This window comes from Rhipicephalus microplus, chromosome X, assembly GCF_043290135.1.
Source record: "Rhipicephalus microplus isolate Deutch F79 chromosome X, USDA_Rmic, whole genome shotgun sequence".
NCBI classification, from domain to species: Eukaryota; Metazoa; Arthropoda; class Arachnida; order Ixodida; family Ixodidae; genus Rhipicephalus; species Rhipicephalus microplus.
The window spans coordinates 275,897,919-275,923,486 of NC_134710.1; the positions used below are offsets into that span (position 1 = coordinate 275,897,919).

The 25,568-nt window shown below is 43.4% G+C and overlaps 2 protein-coding genes across 10 annotated transcripts in view; both read left to right on the forward strand.

Moving 5' to 3' along the window:
• Positions 1–136: 136 nt before the first annotated feature.
• Positions 137–3,913, forward strand: LOC142776132 (uncharacterized). Of its 2 annotated transcripts, XM_075879203.1 has the most exons (8): positions 137–245; positions 1,157–1,286; positions 1,417–1,592; positions 2,050–2,109; positions 2,181–2,240; positions 2,305–2,409; positions 2,465–2,578; positions 2,881–3,913. In XM_075879203.1, the coding sequence occupies exons 1-8, from the start codon at positions 188–190 to the stop codon at positions 3,114–3,116; spliced, it is 939 nt and encodes a 312-aa protein (XP_075735318.1). In that variant the 5' UTR covers positions 137–187; the 3' UTR covers positions 3,117–3,913. The 2 variants fall into 2 exon arrangements, with proteins under 2 accessions (XP_075735318.1, XP_075735319.1); XM_075879204.1 differs by lacking the exons at positions 2,050–2,109; positions 2,181–2,240.
• A 2,559-nt stretch (positions 3,914–6,472) lies between these two features.
• The window catches only part of LOC119161481 (uncharacterized), a 192,759-nt gene continuing 173,663 nt past the window's right edge, over positions 6,473–25,568 (forward strand). For 2 of the 8 annotated variants that reach the window (XM_075879208.1, XM_075879206.1), the window contains exons 1-4: positions 6,491–6,923; positions 7,008–7,130; positions 7,571–7,707; positions 19,484–19,524. In XM_075879208.1, the coding sequence (XP_075735323.1) occupies positions 7,011–7,130; positions 7,571–7,707; positions 19,484–19,524 (298 nt within the window). In that variant the 5' untranslated portion in view covers positions 6,491–6,923; positions 7,008–7,010. Of the gene's footprint in view, positions 6,924–7,007; positions 7,131–7,570; positions 7,708–19,483; positions 19,525–25,568 lie in introns of all 8 variants that reach the window. The other 6 variants (XM_037413977.2, XM_037413976.2, XM_075879207.1 and 3 more) reach the window with 6 other exon arrangements.

Consider the following 25,568-nt stretch of genomic DNA (forward strand, 5'->3'; position numbering starts at 1 on the left):
GAACGCAAGCGCAAAAAAAAAACAGTTATAATCAATGCAACAAAATTGTTTTTACAAAGTAATAATTATACGCCCAAATTTGGTATGTTTTTCATACATAAAAAGAGTTTATTCAACACACCTTACGCGATTAATTTTCTTCAGCCGTACTGTCATAAACACCATCCACCCAGCGACAAGCCCATGCATGACTGACAGCGGGAAGCTTTCGTCAACGTCGGATGCGTCGGCGTTTTCGTGCGTAGGTGAGGCACGTTTTCAAGCGAAGCTTGTTGAATGACATGTTGTTGGGCTTGTTGGGTCATTTTTTCAGAAAACGGTTACACCTGCGTGAATGAGACACCATGCAACAAACATAGAAAGATGCACACACACACGTTGCGCCTCGTGTGTGCGAGTTTGTTTCTTACGTGGCGTCTCATTCACGCAGTTGTAACCTTTTTCTGAAGCTTGTAAGGACGGGGAGGTTCGCTAAAAAGAAAGTTTGCGGCTCTATGCGGTGGCTAGACGGGAACATTGTGCAACGTATGCAGTATAGCAAAGGCGGCACGGCGTCAAGCCGAGGCGACGCGTACTGCGTCTGCCACGGACGCGAGCGTCTGTGCGCTGAACATAGCTGCGCAGCTAGGTCATAGGCTCTGTGCAAAATATTGAGAAGCGTTCGCTGGGCCTCGCATGCTTCACGACGCGTTTCCCGAAGACTCGGAACACGAATAATTCTTGGTGTGCCGCAGGCAAATCTGGACTAGTCAAGTGGCCATCATCTTCGTTTCTTCGCTAGCCTTGTGCCACTAGTGCAAGCTGCCCACAAATTTTTTTGACGTTTCCAATATAATTTTACCGCACAAATTTCAACTACGATTTTTCTTCCCAATGTACTGCTGATACTGCGTACGCACGAAGGTGTTCTAAAGTTCCCAGGCCGCGATACCATTGCATTACAAGGAATAGCGGCCTGGAAACTTCTGAAGATCTTTGTACGTGGTCTTGACGTCTATCTTTGTAAGTCAGAGTTTTATGGGTCAGAGATGTATCACTGGTTTTGTATTGTGCATCGATTAGCTAATCATTCAAAGGGGTTTGTTGGTACACTTATGACGTGCACATATCTTTTTCGTAATTTGACAGCGAAGCATCCACTTACTAACATTTTCAGACCGCGCTGATGCCATGCCGTCCGGCGGTCCAAGCTACAGCAGCTACTGCTGTGTATCGTGGTGCTTCAACCATGGCAGAACCCACAAGAAGCCTGGGACGAGTTTCTTCCGCATACCACGGGACGGCAGGTGTGTTAAAGCTTTTGTATGGTTTGCATGTCTTTAGGCTTACTGTTCGTACTTGCTCAGTGAGTGTAACAATAAAAAAATCACTATTCAAGCACTTCCCCTTTCAGTTGATAGTTCATTGCCAATGCAGGATGAAAGCATGGATGCAGTATGCTGGACGCAATGATCTCCTGAGTAAGCCGGCCAGCCTATTGTACGCAACGTACAGGGTTTGTAGCGACCATTTTACTGCTCAAAGTTTCATGGACCCTGGGCACACAAGGCTTACAAGAATGGCTGTTCCCACTGTGCAACCAGCTGCACCGTGTAAGTGATTGACTGAAACTCAAATATGTGCAATAGCAGCCACTTGTATTGAATCAGTGGCGACAGTTAACCGCGAAGATCTTTGTAGCCGATGGAGAAACCTCACTATAGAAGTAACACTTGGAAAGTCTTAAATTTTGCGAATTGTGGGCTATTACCTTCCTAACAGCAGCTTTACATTTCTGTCGTTTTTTGATGCTCTTGACCTGCACAACTTGTTTTGAAAGACTTTAAAGGGCTATTTCACGTTATCTTCAAGCCTGAGTGCACATGTACATATACCTTTCATCAGTGAAAGCTGGCACTGTTGATAATTCCAAAAATCACAAATTACTTGTTTTCTAGTTGGTGCCTTCTCTTTTCTTCTACGTTCGACCAATTTATGCGTATGAAAGAGCTGTTTAAGTTTGTCCATGCTACAAGCTTTGTAACTTGTACCAACTGCACATATATGCAGGTTCTCTGAGCGTCGCTTCAAATAGTGACTGTGACATGACTGCAGAATCTGCACTGCAAGGTGTGGATGAGCTTCAGTTTGTGTTATTTTAAGCCTCTTACAGACACATTGTCGTAATTTCATTTCTTCAGGACCTGCGGTAGAGGCTTCAAAAAGCGGCTCCCACACATTGAGGTGCCCCGATGAGCAGGGTGCGTTCAGTGTCGCGATTTCTTTTTTTTTTACCCAAATTGACTGTTGACCAAACCTCTACAGGTGGCAGCTCCCTTGTAGCTGGTGAAAGAATTTCTGCTGACTTCGTCTTGCCGGGGAAAACCTTAACCAGTCGTTCAGCTGTCACAAAAGGAACTTGTGTGACCGGTAAGTTGTATGTTCACTTCAACACCAGAGTGGATTGATATAGAGATTTCTGCAGGCCGCTCGCAAGATTGTTCCGACAGCACTGTCCAAGGCACTAAACAAGCTTCACAAGACCCTCCAGAAGACGTCTCCACCAACAGCTCCACGCCTGAGTGCCCTAGAGAAAATGGTACCTATGCTTTTATTCCAGCTGTTTTTAATGTGCTATTTTATGTTTAGGACATTCTGAGGAAACTATCCTCAAAAGGACACTACGTGTGCACTTACAAAATGTAAGGGAGGGCTCTCAGTGATTTTCATTTTTTTTTTTTTTGTGCATTGTCAACATTGTGAATGGTTTGTTTTTAGGTAGTGGAATCGAAAACATTGCACCACAGAAAGTTGTGCACCTTGGGTCTGAAAGAGCGAGGAAATTGCTCGTATGGGATTAGTTGTTCTTCGCTTTTACATCCATATTTTTGTTTATTGCAGTACGTTCCTGTGTGCCAGCGACAATGTCTCCATCAATAAAGTACAAGCAAACCATTAAACATCTGCAAGCCAAAGTAGCAGCACAGTGGAAAACTATCAAAAGACTGCGGAGACAGCCTGACCAAGCACCGTCATCGACTTCAAAGGCCCTTGGAGTTATCCGACCGCAATTCAGCTTCTCGTCAACCTCCTCATCTCGCCCATCAAAATTTTCAAAAGAATACCCAAACTTGTAGCGTTTGATGGGGCTACGGACGCTGCCATTTTATTTTTATATAGCTTGTGAGTGATAACGTACGATGTAGAGCCTTTGTGAAAAATAATGAGCCAAAGTGGTTTCCTTCTGCTATTTATTAGCCCTGTAATACCGCTTTCATAGCACCAATTAAGGTCCACAATTCTGGATAAGTGATGACTACAATCTATTTTAACTCGCAATCGTCACAGCAGCACCCAGACGCAAATCACTTGGGATCTTAAATTTTTGATGAAAGCGACGCATAAGAAGAGCCACAAGACCTGCCAGTGTTTTAGCATAAAGTTTGTCTTTCACGTAGTGAGCAAGCTGCAAAGCCCTACCTTTCTGAGGACAAGTAGGCATCAAGTCTGCTTTTCATTTTGGGCTAGCTGTTCTTAAGCACAGCCAGCACACCGCACCTTTGCCTTCCTGCTATATAGTGTCGTGTGGTTTATGTGTGCTCTTTTTTTCTATGCATTATTTCGGTTAACCCCAGGCGTGATTCACGACTTCATTGCTGTGTATATGTCACTTCTTCCTTCTTCATCAGCATTGTGCGCTGTGTTTTTGCCATAGATCCTTACTTACCCACTGGCCCGGTGTGTCATACTTCACCAGCTTCTCGGCTTCTGCCAACTCTAGCGATGTGTGCGTTGTCTGTGTTCTCTCTGTGTTTGTTACAATATTTGTTACAATTTATTTGTAAGGCAAGATGCATTTGTTGTCTACCTTTGTCATATTGTGCCTTTTATATTCTCAGACTCTACCTTGCCTTTGAATAAAACATTGCGAATACTCTGTCTCTTTGACTGATATATACATTGATCACTTGTTCCAAAAGAAAAACACAAGCGCGATGAATAAAACCGTAGTGAATTATCATTACCTGCACCTCTTTTTATTGTAACTCAATCGAAATAAAAATTACGTCACGACCAATTCGCACGAACCACTGAACAAAACAGGGAATCGCTAAATCAAAACGACCTACAAAAACTATCCATTTGGGCGATGAAAAGTGGTCTGAAATCATGAACTTTCGTCATAGCCAAACGTCGGTTACGCAAAGTAATTCAAAATTTGCGCCAGTGAAACCGAAACAGGAAGCGCACGCCACTTGCTCTCACCAACCACCAGGTGTGCTAGGGTCGATTGGGCCGCTGGGGTCTACGGGAGTGTCCATTCTTAACCTTTTCTTTATTTTTCTATGCCAGCACCAGCTAGTTCGCGCCTAACAAGCAACCAACGCCTCCTCTAGAAAGATGCCTGCCGCATGAGACGAAAAACAGCTGCCACACCCTTTTCCTTCTTCATTTTAGAATGTTCTCGGTCACTAGCGTCGCTTGTGGCGGACGGTGCAGCAACGCAACACTTTGCATAGCCTCCGAAACAGTAATGTACAGCTACAGGTCTCGAACAACTCTCGACAGACGCGCTCCTATGGGCTGCAGATGAAAAACGCTTAGGTACCGCCTACCTAAGCGTTTAGGACCGTTAGGACGGGCGTACCGACCGCTCGTCGCCGTGATGATGGATGAATGGATATTGCTGTACCCTTAAAACTGAACAGTGGCTAGCGCCACCAAGCCGTAATACTTAATGAAATGGAAACTAGATTTATTTTTTTTTCCTTTATATAGTGACGTTGAGGATTCGTACTTTGCAGTGAAGGGCTTAATTTTCACTCGTGTCTTGACTTTAGCCACCAATCAGATAACCTCCTTCTAGTTAATTCTACCCGCTTGAAGTCTATTTTGCCATCCCTGTCCCTGAACCCCAGTGCTTTGAAAAACACTGCGCCATCATCCTGAACAATAGGGTGAAGCCCTTTACAGAACATTATCAAGTGTTCGGCAGTTTCTTTTTCCTCTCCACACGCACTGCATACCGTGTCTACCCCTTCGTATTTGGCTCGACATGTCTTGGTTCGCAATACTCCCGTCCTGGCCTCAAACAGTAGAGAACTACCCTGAGTATTATCATAGATCCTTTCCTTGGTAATTTCCTGCTTAAAAGTTCGATAGATCTCTAGTGCGGACTTCTTAATCATGCCAATTCTTCATATATTGGTCTCAGCTTCCTTCACCTTCTTTTTAACCGGTAATTCTTTTTGGCTTGGCCCCCTACTGTTTTCTAAGTATTTACCAGTCAATTTTATGCTTCGCTTCCTCCATTTTGTATCGACATTCTTCATGTACAAGTAGCTGAGTACCTTCCTAGTCCAACGCTCCTCCCCCCATTTCTCTCAATCGCTTCTCAAATTTTATCTTGCAGCTATAGCTTCCCTGCCCTCAAATAATGTCCATCCCATATCACATTGTACTCCCTGATTTGGTGTATTCCCGTGAGCTCCAAAGGCAAGCCTACCTATTCCACGTTGCTTAATTTCTAATCTTGCTTGAACTTCTGATCTCATGCACAAGACTGCATTGCCGAACGTCAGACCAGGAACCATGACGTAGTGTTGGTCGCAAAGGCCATCGCACGGCGTTTGTTTAAAACTGACGGCAGGCCAACTCCGCTGGGAGCGCGAGCCATTCCTCAGGCATCTTTCTAGAGGAGGCGTTGACGCAACAAATCACGGGATGGAACTCTCAGTCCCAAGAAGTCGCGACCTAGTACAATGGAGTATAATTTTTGCAAAGCTTTTTGTATGTTTTTTAAAGCCACTTTTTGTCATCACAACTGTAAATTTACAATTTATTAAGAAATTGTTATCAGGATTTGACACAAAAAGTAAGAATGGCCTGAGTACTTTGTTATGGTCATGACCTACTACACTCCTGACCTGCCCAGAGAGCACCTCTTCCAGCGCCCACGTTCTAGTTCATACCTTCTGCCGCTAGGGCCGTAACTTAGGAGCACTGTGGCGCTAGTCAGCACCTGTTCGCTGACGTCAGCTTGAGTGTTCGTGGTCATATTTCGGCCAACAGAGCACTCATATTGCGTAATTATTATGCACTAATGAAAAATAATTTTGAAACAAATATTTCAAAAGTCATTCACAAATTCTTTGCAATTAAATGGACGCAACATCACATATGCTGTCCTACACTATGTAAGTCTACGGATTCTCGCATTTGTCCACCAGTGTGCAATAAATTTTTCGTCACACTGAACAGCTTACTTGACCAGTCATCTAAGTGAAAAAATAGTCACATATATGCCGGCTGTTCATCACGGAATGCAGCCGTTCTTACTCTAGCGCCGTCCAAACAGCCGTAAAGTAGCAGACGAACAGGTTATAGGTAGCGCCACCTACGGCGAGCGATTGAACGAGAGCGGGGACACGCGCTCCCATAGGAACCCCGCTATCTGAACAGGTCAGGAGTGTAGTAGGTCATGGTTATGGTTTCGGTTTTGTCACCGCATGGCCAAACTGGAAGGTGTTCTGTGGCATGGCCGCGTAGCCAGACTCGCGCCGTGCTAGTGCTTGCGACTCATGCCTGCCTTACTGCAACCGAAATAGAGTAAAAATCGCTGGAATATCAGTGTTGGTAATCAAATACAAGGTAGGTGCTTAGATGTGTATGATTATGTTAGAGGGCGTGGGTTTCTTATCTTCCACATCATCGTAGATAACACTCAAAGAACACTACAGCAAAGGCTGTGGATTCTGTCATGTCCGTTGATCCGCCTATGTCTCCGCTCTGCCGTGTGCTATGGCCCACGAAAAATAGCGATGTCACACGCTTTTAATTGGATAATACTCGAGTAAGCGTGTCATGTCGACGTAACCACGGACTGGAACCATAGGATTACAAACGTGCGAATTGCATCTTATTTCTTCGAGGTAACAAACACGGTTAGTATTAACTTATGACCGTTAAAGCCACTGAGAACCTCTGAGGTGTGACAAGTTTCAGTATTTCCCATTTGTACGATGCAGATTATGGACGATGCTGCCGAGATGACACCACAAACGACATCGAGTGCCGGTGGCGGCGGCAACGACTTCCAGAATTTCGAAGAAACACATCAGCTCCTTCATCCTCTGTCTCACCACACGCAGGTGCTATAGTGATCTCTGCGATGCTCAGGCATTTTCTGTCTTGTCCAGCCGCACCACAACCGCGTCTGATTGCTACAAGTTACTAGAATAACCTAGTAACCAAGCTGTCTAATGTGGGCCGTGCGCTGCACCGCCGTTTTAGTGGCTTGAGTACATAGCTCTATATGCGGTGCTTCTCCCTTTTGCTCTTTCTAGATAATGTACTGCATAAGATGTAGAATGCTTACTTCACGTTTGAAGTTCACGTACGTTACTCCGTCAGTAAAGATGTACAGTTACTCTTATTTCAATGCGAACGTACCCAGTTGCCAGTAAGTTATTATTATTATTATTATTATTATTATTATTATTATTATTATTATTTGCCATATTGTGGCCTGTGTAAAATCTTCTACATGTACTCCTAAATGTCACCTGATTTGCATTTATTCGTTTTCAAGGTAACCCATCCACCATCTTCATCTCCAAGTCATTCGTCTTCTCGAAAGTCGAGCAAGAAGAAATCGCATAGAAAAAGGCGGCAAGGTAGTGTGTCGCAATCTGTAGCGGACAGCAAGTACAGCACCAACTCTCCTAGGTAACTTTGTTTTTTCGTGGAGTTTATTTCTTTTTTACCCACTAATGTGGGATCTGTGAAACAGCTTGAGGCTTCTGTCACTGTTGTATAGTCTGTACCTTCAGTACAGTCAATTTTTGGAGGAGTGGAGACTTGGAGGGAGAATGTCTGATCCCCCGCCACGGTGTTCTAGTGGCTAAGGCACTCTGCTGCTGACGCGCAGGTCGCGGGATTGAATCCCGGCAGCGCAGCTCTATTTTCAGACAAGGCGAAAATGGCTTAGATTTAGGTACACGTTAAAGAACCCTAGGTGGTCGAAATATCTGGAGCTCTCCACCAAGGCTCTCTTATAATCATTTGGTGGTTGAGACGTTACACCCTGCAATTATTATTATTATTATTATTATTATTATTATTATTATTATTATTATTATTATTATTATTATTATTATATTGTTAGAACATCTGATCATCAAATGCATGCTGTTAGGTACATAGCACTTTTATGTGGTCAACATGCATACACTCATTTTACAAGTATGATAACCATATTGGATGTTTTTTACCAATACAAGAGTGACTGAACCTTCCATCTCTTGAGTTTGCTTGCATGAGAAATGACATACCGTAGCTCTACTATTTTTGCAATTATATGAGTTTGCGAGGTTCGTTTGACAGTTCTTGCACAATCTTCATGTGGGAGGTTAGAAAGGCCTCCAGAGACTGGAAGTGCATTTGTTCTTAAGAGCAATGAAGCCGAGTGGTTGCACCTTTCTGCCTTTTCCCAGTCGGTGCCACTTTAGCCAAGATGGTGTTCTTGCATACACTGCTGGCACTAAACATTGCGTGCACAAACGTGAGAGTACCTGCTGAGCAGCTGCATGAGTGCACACCATATTATAATGAATTTAAAATTTAGTATTGCAGCAAATATGTTAGTGGAACCAAGCACAGAGCTTTCCGTGCCTTAGTTTATGACTGCTAGCTCCATCCATGTCAGAGTATGTGAACCTGTACAAAAAAAGGCACACAACCATTCTGTATTGGCAGAGCTGTTGATCTGAAAATGCTGCCTCAGTTGTCTGACCGAAAGAGAAACATATTGCATTGGATTTTGTTAAATTAAGAAAAGTGGAATCACATTAAGATTGTGAGAGAAAGCAGACAAAATAAATGAACCACTTTGCCTATGCAACAGTCCATTCTGAGCACTTGTTCAGTGTAGCTGATGGTAAGCAATGAGGCAATCTTTGTAAGTGCCATCTTTGCGGCTGCTTTTTTTTTTGTGCATGTAAGTTTCAACTTTTTTAATAATCTGTTGTGTTAGATTTAATTACAGCAACAATAAAATGTGAGCTTTCGCTTAAATTTGAGTAAGAGCAGAGCAGCAGTAAGGAAATTGCCATGATGCGTATGTGGTTTCAAAATGTTTTCGACCGAGTGACATAACGATAGACATATGCTTCTTCACATCCTACAAGTTGATCCAAAATGGCTCGCTACCGGTTGGGGCCAAGACGGCAATCTCAAACTTAAATTTTACTTCATGCATGTTGAGAGCCCAGTTTTCTCTAAGTGTATAGGCATATATTATGACCCTTTATATTTTCAGTTATCAGTTACCCTGACAAATTATGAACAGTTGGATGACCTTGACTTCTTTAATTCTGGGTTTTATGCATGTGCTACTAATTCAGTGATGGAAGTGCTGCTCCAAACTGCTCTAAAAGATAATTGCTGCTCCATGCGACTCTAGACAGTAACTTTTGTTAGTAATTGCTCCAGACCTGCTCCAAAATTACTCTGAAAGAATGAGAACAACGAATTTTTGCTGTTTCACCGACTTGCAAACTGAGAATAATTTGTGTACTATGATTCCAGTGTGCTACTAGTGTGCATCATTATCGGCTCTGATCACATTTGTGTGACAAGAACTGGAATATTGAGCATATACCTCAGTTGGCTGTTTTTTTTTTCTCGGCTAGACATGCATGCTAGTGTGGTGAAATGCGAAAATGAGCAGGATTGCTTTTATCTCACACTGATTATCTACTGCTTATTAGGCAACAGTTGTATGGAACTGTGGTTACTTCTAAAATTTGGCGCTGACCTTTTTCGGTTTGATTTAATTTCTGCCACAAATACTGGAACTTTAAATTGTAGTTCTCTTCACAGCACATTTATGACAACCTGCCTTTGTTTGCTACATGATATTTACATTGATGATTGTCTGTTACATACATCTCATAAAAAATAATAATATTTATGAGATGCTTTGACAATGCTCTGAACTCTAATTATTGTATGGCAAATTTAACATCTGTTCCTAAAACACCAATAGCTGCTCCTAAACTAGAATTTTTTTCTGCTCCGAAAATGTTTATGGCTGCTCGAAAGCAGTACTTTTTCTGCTACCAAGTATGTTCCATAAAGTAAAATGGCACTTACATCACTGCTAATTCAAACTGTCAATTATAAGAAGGTATATGCATGCAGACAATTCCTGTACACGTTAATTCCTTAGTGCCCTGTACATATTCGTTTTCGTCTGTGAGATAATATAAGGAACAGGGATCTTTACATCGGTACATGACAATTACCTGAAAACCATTTAAGAAAAAATGTGGTATCCTTGTGGTATTCAAATATTTCTGGTCATAAATCATTTTCATCATCATCTCAATAAATTCTGAGTCTACAGCAGGATGAACGTTTCTCCAAAGAATCTCCAGTTTGTCCCACGTTGCGCAAGCTGATTCCATTTTATATTTCCATCCGGTCATTCTCCACTGCATGCTACAGAGTCCTCAGCTTATTCTCTGGTCTTTTTGTTACCTTCCAAATTTAACCCCGTATGTTAGTACTGAAGCTGAAACTTTAATGAGTGTCCCCTTATAGTGTACTTATTGGTAATCATATGCTGCCCGGGTTGCATCTTCATGACTTCCTTCTCGTTGCTCCTACTGAACGCGAAGTTGTGCTGCTTTGCTCATTCCCAGTCATGAGATGTCGGAGCACTGCTAACTATGGTATTCAACACCAGGTGGCACCACTACACTTGCTAAGATGCAGATTGTGTTTAGGTCAGGCAGATGCTGGGAAAATAATAACGGGGGGGGGGGGGGGGCACATATTTTTTTCACTACTTGGAGTAGAGAAATTTCAATAGCTCAAAGTAAACCTCTGTGAATTTCTAGATATGAAAATGCCTTGAAATATCTTCAGTAGTTTAATCTTCTTTTTCTGGGCTTGACCTGTTTTCTTAGTTTTTTTTTTTCCTTTTCACATGTTGTGGCATCTCCAGGACACAAGCTGTTTATTGGTGTATGGTAAATATCAGTACTGATTTGTCAGCTACAGTGCTTTGCTATTCAGCTTCATGACTGTTTTTGTTGCCGTCTTTCTTGGCTGTTGTTTGGAGTGAATGAATTTCATTTTGTCTAGTGTGTTTTTGCTTTGCACTTGTCGCTGCAACAGCCTGTAGCAAAGGAGTGCCCTACAATGACCAAGGAAAATGTAGCGTTCATGGGTTTTTGAAGAAGTAAGCAGTGAGGAGAATATAGTATCGCTTGTGAAGGAGGTGAAGTTGAGAAACAAACCATGATGTATTTTGCCTTTGATCAGTGATCCCACTCCTGCATCAATTGCGCCAAAGTGTGCCAAATAAATTTACTGCGCTGTCCTGATAATATCAATGGAAATTTTGCGAAACTGCGCCAAAGTCAGATTTGGAAGCGTCTATCACGGGCAACATCCACGCCGGCGCATCAAAACGTGTGCACCTTTTTCTCAGGGCCACCAAATTCACAATCACATACCTAGAGTCATTCCGCTGAATAAACAGCAGTCACACGTGCGTCCTTAATAATCCACGATGCTATGTTTGGTTCCGGCACAACTTTTGTTGCGCAAGTCCGCTTAATGGCGAAACGCGCTTTTCGCTGGGGCTCGTGACTTCTAGTCCCATAGGTAGTGTGACACTGCGGCGGCGATTCATCGGCGGATGCAGGAACGCCGCTGATAGCTCGTTTGGATAGTTGCACGGCACGTGATTGAAGTGATGTTTATTAATAACTTCATGCGTGACGTCAGAACGTTTCTCACGTCTACTTCTGGACATCGCGATCTAATTTTCCATGCTTTGCGTCCACAGAAGAACTCGTGAACGGTGGGAACGCATTCACTGTTTTCCTCTAATACACTTTATTCTTGAAGATTCATTCAGAACAGCTTTTTCGTAATGCTTTCCAGCACATCTTGTCGCAAAAACAAGTCTGTGGTTCTCAATGGCATTTCCTCTGAAGTCGCCGCGGTTACCTCTGGTGGGCCCCAAGGCTCTGTCTTGGGGCCTTTATTATTTTTGTTGCACATAAATGACATCACTAGTGGAATCACGTCCTCTTTCAGGATGTTTGCAGTCGACTGTGCGGTATATCGAGTTACTGATTGTGATTCTGATTTCTATGACCCTCAGAGTGATTTAGACGAAGTTTCAGCGTGGTGAACGAAATGGGAGATGTCTCTAAATGTTTTGAAATGTTCAATCATTATCTTTACAAGGAGAAACGCTCACATGGGGCATATGAGTACAAATTAAATAATGTTACGTTACGCAGGGCTATGGAATATAAATACTTAGGTGTTGTTATTACTTCGAATTGAAGGTGGAATAGGCATGTACAGCCTCGGCCACATCTGTGTAGAGCGCTCAAGCAGCTGGTTTCAGCTCTGCGGGCTGAAACCTTGAGGCAGTTTCGGGCTCTGAAGTGGTGTATCAAGAGCATTCGCGGCCTAGTTGCCAGGCTGACCACGTCATAGCCTGATACTGCCCCAAGGTTTCGCCCCGCAGAGGAAAAACCGGCTGTTCGCATGTTCTACACAGACGTGGCCGTGGCTGTACAGGAAATAAGAAGAAAGACAGCACGCAAATTAGGTTTCCTCCATCGAAATTTTGGACAATTACCTAGTAACTTGCAAGAAAAGGTGTATTTCACTCATCTATATGTGATACATGAGTACGCCTGTGACAGCTGGGATCCTCATACTCAAAACTTACTAGAAAAAATTCAGAATAGGGCTGTTTGATTTGTTTTGGGAAATAACGACAAATAACTCAGTGTTTTTGAAAGTATGCGTGCACTTCATTGGCAGGACTTGAAGGACAGGCGGAAAGCACTGAGGCTCAAATTTTTTTTTACAGCATTTTTTATTCAAAAACTGCCATTGTCAGAAACAAATATATTGCATTACCATAATATATTTCTCGTAGAAGGAACTATGCTTTGAAAATTCTTGAATTTTCCTTTAAAGGTGACACTTTACATTATTAATTTTTTTGTAGGACTGTGAGCAAGTCGAATTATCTTTCGTCAAATATTGCAGAAATTTAATGTAATGGTGATTTTTACCATGCTTTGTGTGTAGAAATGAATGACAATTTGATCTAGCGATGTATATACCCCCTGCTGTAATGCCTGCAAAGGCGATGAAGGTGCTGAATAAATAAATACTGAATAAATAAATCTGCATATCAGTAGGGTTGAGAGCTGGGTTAGTTGGTGAGACATCATTTAACCATATGGTGTAGTAGCACAAATTTGACGGGGACGAAGAGGACAAGAAAGCGAGTGTCGTGTTCTGGTAGCGAGTGTCGTGTTTTCTTGTCCTCTTCGTCCCCGTCAAATTTGCGCTACTACACCATATGGTTAAATGAAATCTGCATTTGTAATAGCTATTGCTGTGAAAGCCCCCAAAAGACCCTGCCCTTTCGATCTCGAGAATGCTATGGTTCGAATACAAAATTTTCGCGTGCTTTCTTTTAAAATGTCATCTCGTTAATGAAAGCATGCCTCCTAGTCGGAGCAGCTGCTATTCGGTTTTAATATGCACAGCTTTCAGTAGTGGGCCATCGCTGCCGGCTCTTGTCGGAAGGCCCACTGTGAAACGGCTACGCCAGCTTAGACGTATGGCCCTCGCTTTCCAGGGTCAGTAGCTGACAGTAAAGGAAAAAGAACATCACGGCTTCGCATTTATTGCTTCATTTTTTTTTAGGAATTGGGGTGGGGGAGGCTGCGTCGCTCAAAGGGCACAGTTGCTGGTGTGGGCTATATCTTGAGGCATAATGAGACTGCTCAAAAACATTCTGTGCTACTAACCTCTGCTTCGCGTTGATAACTGACCACACGAAAACCACTTCGGCAACTGGAGTGGTCATTGTCCCTTTAGCCAGCGTTCTGCTGAGTTATGCGACATCATGTCCAAAAGATACAATTTGTTAGTTTCACTTAATCTCTTAGCAATGAATGTTATACGAACAAATTGTATTGTTATACCAAATGATAAGGCTTGACGTCATCCGCGAGGAGCACTAGCGGCGGCTTTGCCATTTCGGAGGACTGCGAACTCGCAGAAAACTTACTGCATGTTCGATATCCGTCACGGTGTAAGAATACACTATTCTTACACCTAGATATCCGTACAGTGACTTGGATGACTAGATATCCCCGGAATACCTTGCACGCCGACACATGAACAGATAAAATCAGACTTGCCTGGAGTGTCCAACTGGTTGCTCTAGCTGCCTTTTTTTTTTTTCAGAACTATGTAAAAAGAGACACTGTAATGATACGAAACATGGTCATACTGCGTGTCCTTGTGTTATAATGTAAAGATAACAGACGTTTGTAGCTAACATGAGATAGAAACCACGGCCAACAACAGTGTCGGCAAGCAGGTGCTCCACTGGTGTGATTTTATAAACGGTGCGTACGAATGGACCTCCAAAATGGCGCGATCATGGTGTGGCTGCCTTGCGATCAAGGCTCAGTGCACACAGCCATTCCAGAAAGTGAAGCACTTTCACCCAGTCAGTTTGCGTTGAGAGTAAAAGGTAGAAGGGCATACCAGCCATCTTTAATCCCTGCCGAAATAGCAAGCGCACCAGCGATCACACCCTCAAAGTCCAAGTTCATGTAACAACACCACCCCCCCTCCTTGCAGTCCTAGTTCCTTCCTGCTCCTTGAAGACGCACGGCGCATTCCTCTGTTGAGTAAAAGTCGATGGCAGGCCTGACATGCTGAGTGCGTGATGTCATCGCGTCCGTCCTTCATGCAAAGGAGATAGGTCGGCTCTTTTTATCTCTGTGTTTACCCGCGTCTAAAACACAATGTGCGGGAGGATGTTGTCAATTTGGACAGTACACGAAACATGATGGTGACGGGGGCCAGTGGTGTAGCTAGGGGGCCGGGGGCACATCGAGAACGCCCCTCCCCCCTTCGCAATGTTTTTTCTGCTATGGCATATATAGCACAAAATCATCCCCCCCCGCACCCGTGCAAATCAAGGTGGCCCCCTCCAAAAAAAGTAAAATATTTTTGCCTATGCCCGTGGTGACGGTAAAAACCAGGCGAGATTGTACATATAATAACTATCGCAATAAAAACAAGATGGCTCTCGCCGCCGAGTTGTCTTAAGTGAATGCATGAGGTACCCCATGTGGTTTTTTTTTCTTTTTGCACTGCTTTCAAGAGGACAATATAGGGCGTTTTTGTGTGTAGACGGAACGTTCTAGCCACATATAAAACACCACCGCATAAGTAAAACGAAGTTTGTTAAATCGTTCAGTTTCAGCTCAGCGAGATGAGTGCAGGAGGAGGTCAGCTTTATGAGACTAGCTAAGTGGCGTCATGTTACACCTAGCAATATAATCAGTTGTAAAGAAAAAGAACCTCTTTTATCCTTGAATTCATCTTATAGAAATGCAGTTAGGACTGTGTGATTCTCTAGCGTTGTACGTCACAGCATTTGTCTGCCAAATCTGCTGATAACCACAAGGGTGTATTTAGAATGTTACTTCATGTGCTATTATATTCAACAGTATTCTGCTTATTTGCTGCTAAAATAGTCTTTGAACAAGTGTTTCCAGAATGCTCAACAGCATGACATTATTTTTGCATCATCAACTGAAATAGGGAATGCTCCTAAGATGTTTGGTTCCATGAGGTTTGCAATCAAATGAAACATTTCTAGCTCTTCACAAGAGCCCCGAAATAGTTATTCATGTCCTTGAATGGAAATGCAACTTGCTTCTTCTTCAGGATGCGAAGTTACCTGCTCTGGATTGCTCCAAAATGGATAATTTTTCTGCTCCAAAGTACTTCAAAATGGAAAACTTTTCAGCTCCAAAGTGCTCCAGTATGCAAATTTTTCTGCTCCAAAATGCTCCAAAAATTTCTTCTAATCAGCACACCTTGGTGGCATCACTGCTCAAGAGATTGAAGTTCAATCTCTTGAGTTGTTCAGGGGCCCTATAATGGTGCTAATGACATTGTAAACAGGTAATTGCTTTGGGATATTGTCAAGCATGAGGGCATCTGTGTCAATATTGTGGAACTGTTCTGGGAGGTTAACCAAGTTAGTAAAAGTACTAGTGATCTGCTTGGTTCAACTTTCAAGTAGTACACGAGCTGCGTCATGTTTGCATTTTTGCCTAACCGGCTACGTTCGCTCACTTGTTGCAGCGTCCCTGTTTTATGTTACTGGTTGCGATGGCACGACTTATCAGAGATTGCACACCTTATCAAAGTGAAAACCTCTTTATGGTGCCGTAACCAAACCAGTGTGATGCTATAAACCTTTGTTAACTATGGATACTGTGGCTCAGCAAACGCCGCTGCGTCGCCATGTTTGTCAACGACAGAGACTTTTCATTGGCTGACTTAAAGTGTTGTTAGCTGTACAGTTCATGGGAATGCTAGCTGCAGAATCTAAAATGTGCTTTCATAGCTATTAAATGAACCCAGGCATGAAACAAGTTGAGATATTGAATGTACAGCCATGATGCTGAATACACACGTCAATTGAAAAATTTTCAAAAACATTTCAAGAGGCTTTCAAGAAATGGACACTATTTGCGACAACAAGAAAATTTATATAAATTGCAATGACTGCTACTTGTAAGCAGTGTACATTTAGTTGCACTACACATAAATTTTATAGAAAAATCTATTGCCCATGTAGACAACACAGCAAGTCCTTCTTTCTGCAGCTATTCCTCCCACGTCAAAAGAAATGGGGATAACAAGTCACCTAAAGTGGCTGAAGAAAAGGTTGTGCCTGACTGGGGCCTACATTTTGACAAGGTGGTGACTTGGCTTGGAGCAGAACAAGAACAGCTGTTTTCTGGATGAAAACAAGTCTCCTTGCTAAAACAATTTCATCAGCTTGAAACACACAATTAAGTATGCAGAGGATTTCCGGCAGCAATGCTTTGATGCTGCACTGATAAATGCTGCACTTTTTTTCTGGTATTGACGTAATAGTGTATGTGTGTAACAAACTCTAGGGAAAGTATTGTTCTAGCTACATATCACACCATCTCCTTTGATGGTAAGTCAAAATGACAGCACTGAGGCTGTCATTCAAGACTTCAAAAAAAAAAAGCAGAAAAACAAAAATGAGCACACTGATAAGTTGGCTGCTTGACTAAGAATTTGTAGTGCTAAGCTACCTGCTGGGAGTGAATGCATCCAATTTATATAAATTGCAGTCAAAGTAGCCCGTATGATGAAGCATCAAAAGAGGTGATTGGTTTTTTCAAGCAATTGTAAGATGGGGTAAGCACGGTTGAAATGTTCTTTAAATGCATGAGAGTTTTACTTGGCTTAGACGTTTGATTGCTTAATTATAACGTTGTTTGAGGCTTGCCACATTCGGTATTGCAAAGGTGTTTATGTGAGTAGCTTACGTATAATTATAGAAAAATAGTACAGTCGAATCTCATTAATTTGAACACGCTTAATTTGAACTTCCGGTTGATTCGAACTCACGATGAGGTCCCGTCAAAGCTGTGTGTATTCCAATGGAGGAAAACGCCCGGTAATTGGAACGCCCAAGCACTTCCGGCGGTCAATTCGAACATACCACGCTCCGAAAATGCTCCCAGCCCTTCGCCCAATCCCGTGGCGGCACCTGCGACACCTCAACGCTGCACGCGAAAGAAAAGAAAAAGGAAAGAAAAGGTTGCGGTGGTATGTTTGCTCTATCTCAAATGCCGATCTGCGACGCGCCCGTGTCATACTTCTCCCTTTTCCAACGCCTCGCGCGTAGAGAGAGAGGAAAAAAAAAAAAAAACAAAGCTGTCGCTGGGCCAACGAATGTATGGTTGCAGGAAAGGAAAAAGGCACTATCTTCTGCAGCCCTTGCCCCTTGTGGGAGCACGGATCTGCGCCTCGAGGGGGGCGGCGGGGGGTGGGGGTCTTTCACGCGCCGGTGCCACGTTTCCCCATTTTCTGTCCCTGCCACGTAACCCTTCTTTCAACGAAGCGCGGGAAGAGAGCAAAAAAAAAAAAAAAAAAAAAAACTGCCGTGGAGTGTTGGTTTTCTCTCAAATGCCGATCTACATCTCTCGGAGTGGAGAGGCTCCTCCTTTTTTCCTCACGTGCTGGCCATGCTGCGGCTGCGTAGCGGAGAGCGGGAGGCTCCGCTACGCAGTCGTTGTTGTTCTGGTCTTTAGAAAGTATCAGCGCCGGACATTTCTGCACGCAACTTCTCTTGCCAGGAGAATGCTGAAGCCAAAGTAGAAATGCTTTGCAAGTTGCGTGCGAAATTGATTGACTCGATGCAAGGCAAACGTGTGCAGACGCGCATCACCGATTATTCAATTAATAATGGATGTCCTGTGATTTGTGAATAAATGTAAGTCTTCCAAAACTTCTCCCTCGTGTGTTAGCTCAATGCACATGCGCCACTGCATGGAGAGCCCTCCGTTTATTTAGCTTTCATTAATTCGAACAAATTTTCGAGCCCCTTCGAGTTCGAATTATCGAAATTCGAGTGTAAAACCTTTGAAATGTCGCAATGTCACTCAATCATGGCCTTTGTTCAAAGAAAAAGTTGGAAAGAAAATTTGTGTTATTAGCATATTGAAATAAAAATAGGTATGCTAAAGGGAGGATGAGAAAGTGAAACTGTTTCAAGAGTTCAGTTTGCAAGTGGACTGTCAATATATTTCTGTGCAAACTTGCTGGAGAACGCTCGATAGTCAGTGGTGCTCACTAGCAGGAGTTCACCACCTTTCGGGCTCTATCCAGTCAGTGTGCCAAGGGTTAGATCCCCAACCCTCTACTAGTCTATATGGCATACGGTGCATTAAAGTGGCCTGAAACACTTGTTCAAGTAACCATGGAATGAATTCACTGGAAGAGCTTATTGCCTCACAAATTCAATGCTGCAAAAATTTTAAAAATCTGTCCAGTGCGAGTGAAGTTACACAAAGATTTGTCACATGTTGCAATTGCATTCTCTCTTCTCTCGTCCCGTCGAAAGTGCTGGACGCTAAGTAGGGAGGGTTGGCAGGGGCAAAAAAAAAATGTCACACGTGCCTCCTCACCTTGAGCACTTTTTCTTTTTTTTTTCTTTGAATGCACGGCTTTTTCCATGTGATCACGCGCACACGCGTGGATAAGTCGCGGCCCTCCGCGGCGATCTGTGTAACCACTGAACGCCATGCTCAAATCAGCTGATAGATGGGCTTTTAACGAGTGACTTTTGAGCATCTTGCACAATTTGTCGAGAGAAGAGAAAGCAATTTTTAGCGGAATATGATAATTTATTGTGGATCAGAGGCCACATGCTGCTTTATAATATTTGGCTCGCGTGCTGTCGGGAGCCTCTACAACCGATCGGCAGGGTTTTCTGACCATGCTGAAAAGGTGTTGCAGGGCCCCTTTAAAATAATGTTTCTCTGCTTGCCAGTGAAGCTGTAGTGGTGCAGTGACCCTTTACACTATTTTCCAGCTCGTCAACTGTCAACGATGAGATTTTGGTCCCTCTGACTGGTATGTACACTGACTCTTTTATAATTTTTATTTGTTTAATAATAAAATATTGGGCCTGCTTGTTGGCGGCAATATAAATTCTGGCTGGTTTTACTCTCAAACCTAATTGCTTTTGTATTATCATCATCAGCCTGGATATGCCTACTGCAGCGCAAATGCCCCTCCCATGTTTCAAAACTGCTTGCTGGGGCCATGTCATCCCATGTCATTTTACTTGCTGGCCATGTCATTTTACTTGCTGGGGCCTTGTCATCCCCGCAGCCTTCTGAATTCCATCTGCCTCCTCCTGGCATATTTGCCTTCTCTTGGAATCCGGTCTGTCACTCTTAATGACCAGCAATTATCTTGCCTTCCACCTTCTTGCTTTTGCATATGTACAGAATGCCCCTGAAAAAGTTTAAAAATTGCTTAACTTTGAAAAGTGTAAAAACTCACGCCAAAGTTTGAAAATGTGCTGACACACTCTATGATGATGTGACCAAATTCATTTTGCTGACTATCGGATGGAGTAATTCATACTATTTTTTGTTCTGATTAATTGCTTAATAAGGCAAGTTTGTCAGCCAACTTTAAAGCAGTGAAGCTGGGCATGAAATTACTTGCGAGTGTGTTGTAAATCAAATTGCAAAACTTTTTATGAGATAATTTCTCACTATCGATAATTAGTGTCTTTCTGCTCTCCGTTGATGCCTGTGTAAAAAACAAAAAAAAGTGACATGTCCGCTTGTACATCTGTGCACACCGTGATTGCAGTGCCTATCAACATTTTCTGAGTGATAGCATCTGGCCTGGTTCACTGCCACTCATAGATGACAGGGCAGTCTCCTGGTAGCACAATTGATCACTACTCTCCCTGCTTATCGCTATCATGAACCACTTTGAAGGATGCATATCATTCGGATGCTAAACGTGAGGTGCATGCTACATACACAGGCGAGCATGTCACATGGTATATTTTTGTGTTTTGTGGGCATTTATATTAGGCAGAAAAACACTGATACCAAATTTATAGAAAGTTAGAAATGATCTAATTGGACATTTTGAAAACTTATTTACAACTTTCTTATTATTATTTTCTGACCAGTCTCACTGCTTCAGAAGTTGGTTAATTAACATCTAGAACGTCATTATTATCAGCAGTAGTGCTCTACTTATCAAGAAATTAAGGTGAATGTATAACACCATACACACCACAAGTGGGATATTTCGAAGTGATTCCAATGGCATAAAAGGCTCTGACTAAAATTAACAACTAATAGTCAAACCATTTGCAATAAAAAAAGACTCTTCTGTGCATTGGAACACAATAAAATGCTGCTTCTTCGTTTGTTTGATTCATGGAAAAAAAGAACTGCTTGGTGTTACGGTGGACAATGGCACAATTGGTTCAAAAGTTCTGTTCTTGCTTGGTTAGGCTGGATGGGTGGTTCCATCTAGCTGGGCCCACTTGAACCAGGCAAGCACAAAATTTTTATTGCAGAAACATTGTGCATTCAACTTCTGGTGGGAATGCATTGCAGCAACGTAATTACAAATAAGTTGCCTTCTTAATAAATTTTTTTCTTCAAAAACGCTAGGCAAATGGAAACGTGTCTATGACTATGGTTGCACAAAACATCATAAGATGTGCCCCGCCGCGGTGGTCTAGTGGCTAAGGTACTCGGCTGCTGACCCGCAAGGCGCGGGTTCGAATCCCGGCTGCGGCGGCTACATTTCTGATGGAGGCGGAAATGTTGTAGGCCCGTGTGCTCAGATTTGGGTGCACGTTAAAGAACCCCAGGTGGTCTAAATTTCCGGAGCCCTCCTCTACGGCATCTCTCATAATCATATAGTGGTTTTGGGACGTTAAACCTCACGTATCAATCAATCAATCAACGTCGTAAGATGTCAACACAATCATCCAGTAACCCTGCATTTCTACAATTCTTTGCGTATGTCGGCGGCCGTGCAGTAAATAAGACCAACATTCGGCAACGCGACTGCTACGTCTGAGAGGCCCATTTTCAGGCGGGCGACTTGAAGTGCACTAATGCTGTGTGGACCACTAACATGCAATGTTATCTCAAAATAAGCATTTCTCTGACATTAAAGTAGCACTACGAGGTTTCTGAATCGCCATTTTAGCCATAAACAACAATGCATTTAGGCAGAACACAAAAATAGTATGATTTACTCTGTGCTTTAGTAAACAACATGTATTTAGTTGTCTCAGCATAGAGTGCATTGGCATATTTTCAAACTCTGGCTAGATTTAGCTGGACATACAGTTTAATCATACCACTGTTCATAATGTATGGCTTATGCATGCTGTCAGCATGCTTTTGCACTATACGGCATTTTTCGCTTTTTTAAATGCATGCGTTTAGTTTGTATTCTGCCTACTAGGCACAGCCGTAGTTCTGCTGAACTACTTAAATATTTACTTCTTGCTCATCTGTATACCAAGAAACATGAATAGCTTGTATGGGTGTGTGGTGTGTCCAATAGCACTGTTCACAAGAATAGACGTACACATTTTTTAATGCGATAGCGTTACAGAGCTCGTTGAATGGAAATTCCAACGTCAGTGTCGGCATCGGCGTTGTTGGTTGTGAGCAAAAAATTATGATCTAATGCATGACCAAAACTTGAGAATGATGCAAATAAAATAAATAAATGATAAAAAAACCTGGAGCAAAGTGGCAACCGCACCAGGGTTGTTTGGGCCCAAGTGGGGATCGACCCCGGGTCGTTTGCGTGGCAAGCGGATGTTCTACCACACGGCCAGGCCTGTGCTTGTGAAAACAGTGAGAACTTCCTCTGCTTGGTAATGCAGTGAAAGTAGCTTTCATGCTCTACAAACACATGCGTCCTGTATACATGCTTCATGATGCAACATGACATATTGCAGTAATAATGCGTGATACAAGCTTTCATTGCAGACGGGCGTCAGAATATGTGTAGTGGCTCCGTGGTTGAAAGCTGGTACCCCACTACAAAAGGCACACGCACTACTGCGCCTATTGTCTTAATGGACCCTTGACAGCGAAAGTTTTGTTTGAGAGTTTTTTTCAGTAATTTGTAGCTTTGTGTCTGGTAGTGCCGAAATTTTATCGTAAATGCTCTAATGCATCATATAATTAATGCTAGCGGGGATAATTCAGAACGATTTTGCGGCATCGGTTCGAAACGCCCGCCTAAATACCATAAGAAACTAGCACCCCAGAGCAAAGCAGTACCTAAAGCTATGTGCGCTCAAGCTTCGATGACGCTGAAACATGCTGTTTTCAAATAGGGGTACCCGCGGGCGGTGAAGAATGAAATAATGTGGGCACTTTGAGCATGTCTCTCTCAGAAAAAGAAAAACATGCCTGGCGTATGAAGGCCAAACCACCTCGAGAGCTGTCTGAAAAAAGGGCGAGAGGGGTGACGAACAATGGTCCTCTCCAGGTGCTACTTGGGGTATTGTGCATGCTCCACAAATGTTCTTGACTTCTGCAACATCACAAGGGAATTCCTCGTCTACGTGAAGCCACAGAACATGTCTATTGTGCCTGAATACTCAGAGGAGCACACGCCTTCACTTTAAAACTAAATTAATATATCTTCTAGGCAACGCTCCTCACTGATAATCGGTCATAGGTGGCTCATCATGCAGGACCATCAAACAACAGAAGCATCTTGAGTTTTCAAATTTGGCATCAGGGGTCTTTAAAGGCCACGTTATGGGTGCATAGTGTATTCGAAAAGGTTTCATGCACTAAATGTTTGAAGTACGCACTAGGAACAAGATGGTCGCTATCGTGTTCAACTGCTAAAGGCGAAGCTTTAGGGTTCCGTAATTTTTTTTCTATTCAATTATCGATAAGATGCAGGACAGTTTATAAGTTCACTGAGAAAGGATATACGGCTGATATAGCGCTTTAGCAATACGAAGATGCTTAACATGAATGCACTTGTTATTGCTCCAGTAACAGTATAAATAGGTAACAGTTCACCACAGAGCTTTCATCGAATGATTATGCGCATGAAAGTGATGCAAGAGAGGCACGGTTACTCAAGGGGACAAGTACTTTTTTTTTTTTTTCAAGCGAGTGATGTCTACAGAGTTCCATCAGTCTATAACAACACCCCACAAATGCTCAAGAGATTGTTTAAAAGATGAGGTATTACATGAAATAGTTTTGATGAAATGTTACACTCCTACTGAATTAATTTTAAAGGGGTACTGGACACAAAAACATTGGCCTCGCATTTTTCTGCTGCAATGCCTTGCTAGGGCCCTGTTCGTGATGACACGACACATCGTTTGCTGTAGCACATGGCAGATAATTAATTATAGGCTCCTTATTATCAATCAGTTTCAGTTTTGGTTTGAGAGAGTTCCAAAAACTGGGTGCAACTGTCGCCACCTAGCGTGTGCAGCTCTTGACCATGTCAGAACACAGAACTGTGACGCACTTCCACACGGTCCACATCAAAAATTACTTTCGAATAGGAAATGGGACTGGAATGTCGCCAAACACAAAACTTTCTAAGCGTGCGGCACGGCCACGCACTCGCAATCAGCCGCCGAGAAATATAGATTTCGGGAACTAACGCGGCTAAAGAAAAATGGTGGCTATGACGTCATCGTAACTTGTTTTGTTGACCACAGTGTGGTGACGTGAGGGAAGTAGAGGTCCCCTCAGGGTCTCCTCCGGGGGTGTCTATAGCGCTATGGAGTCAGTCGCTCACGCAAACTTCAAAATTAATTTAAAATACCTTCCAAGCTATATTCGCTGTTGATATTGTTACGTAAAAATGACACAAGGTGTGTCTATTTAAAATCTATATTGAAACTGATGCGTATGGCGTCGACTAAGATGGAGGACAGCCCCGCCGCGGTGGTCTAGTGGCTAAGGTACTCGGCTGCTGACCCGCAGGGCGCGGGTTCGAATCCCGGCTGCGGCGGCTGCATTTCCGATGGAGGCGGAAATGTTCTAGGCCCGTGTACTCAGATTTGGGTGCACGTTAAAGAACCCCAGGTGGTCTAAATTTCCGGAGCCCTCCACTACGGCATCTCTCATAATCATATAGTGGTTTTGGGACGTTAAACCCCACATATCAATCAATCAATCAAGATGGAGGACAGCACGCACAACCGACAGAGCACTTCCTCGTTGTCGTCTTCTGACCCCTGATATGTCAGCTACGTAGCATTACAACCCCCCCCCCCGGTGGTAAAAGCGCCGTCTCGGTGCACATTAACTACGGTCTTCAGTAGGCAGGTGGTAAGGTTTTAGCCTGCTGACGTGCACAATATCACTGGGTGTGGTTGCAGGCAGGCTTGTGGTCTCAGATGCAGGAATGATCTCATAGGTGAAGTCGGTTACCTGGCGGATGATACGGTAAGGACCCATGTATCAAGACAATAACTTCTCTGATAAGCCAACTCGACGAACTGGGCACCACAGGAGAACAAGAGAACCGGGTGAGAAGTGAACGTCAGCATGCCGGCTGCCGTAGATGGCTTTCTGGGTGGCTTGTGAAGCCGAAAGTCTAGAGCGGGCGATCTGACGTGCGTGGTCGGCACGAGCAATAGCGTCGCGTGCATATTCGGTTGACGGCGTTGTAGTGGTTGGAAGTAAGGTGTCGAGTGGTAACGTCGGATCACGGCCATAAAGCAAATAAAAGGGTGAATAACCAGTGGTGTCGTGGCGCGAAGAATTGTACGCGAAGGTCACGTGAGGTAGCGCCAGGTACAAGTCATGGTGGTCGGAGGAAACATACATCGCGAGCATGTCCGTGAGGGTCCGATTTAGCTGTTCAGTAAGGCCATTTGTTTGGAGATGTTAGGAAGTGGTCAGCTTGTGCCGCGTTGAGGAAAAGCGCAGAAGATCGTCGATTACACGGGAGAAAAACGCGCGGCCGCAATCCGTGAGTAATTGGCGAGGAGCGCCATGGTGTAGGATGACATCGTGGAGCAAAAAGTCTGCTACGTCAGTAGCGGTGCTGGTGGGGAGCGCTTGAGTGATGGCATACCTAGTCGCGTAGTCTATAGCAACGGCGACCCACTTGTTGCC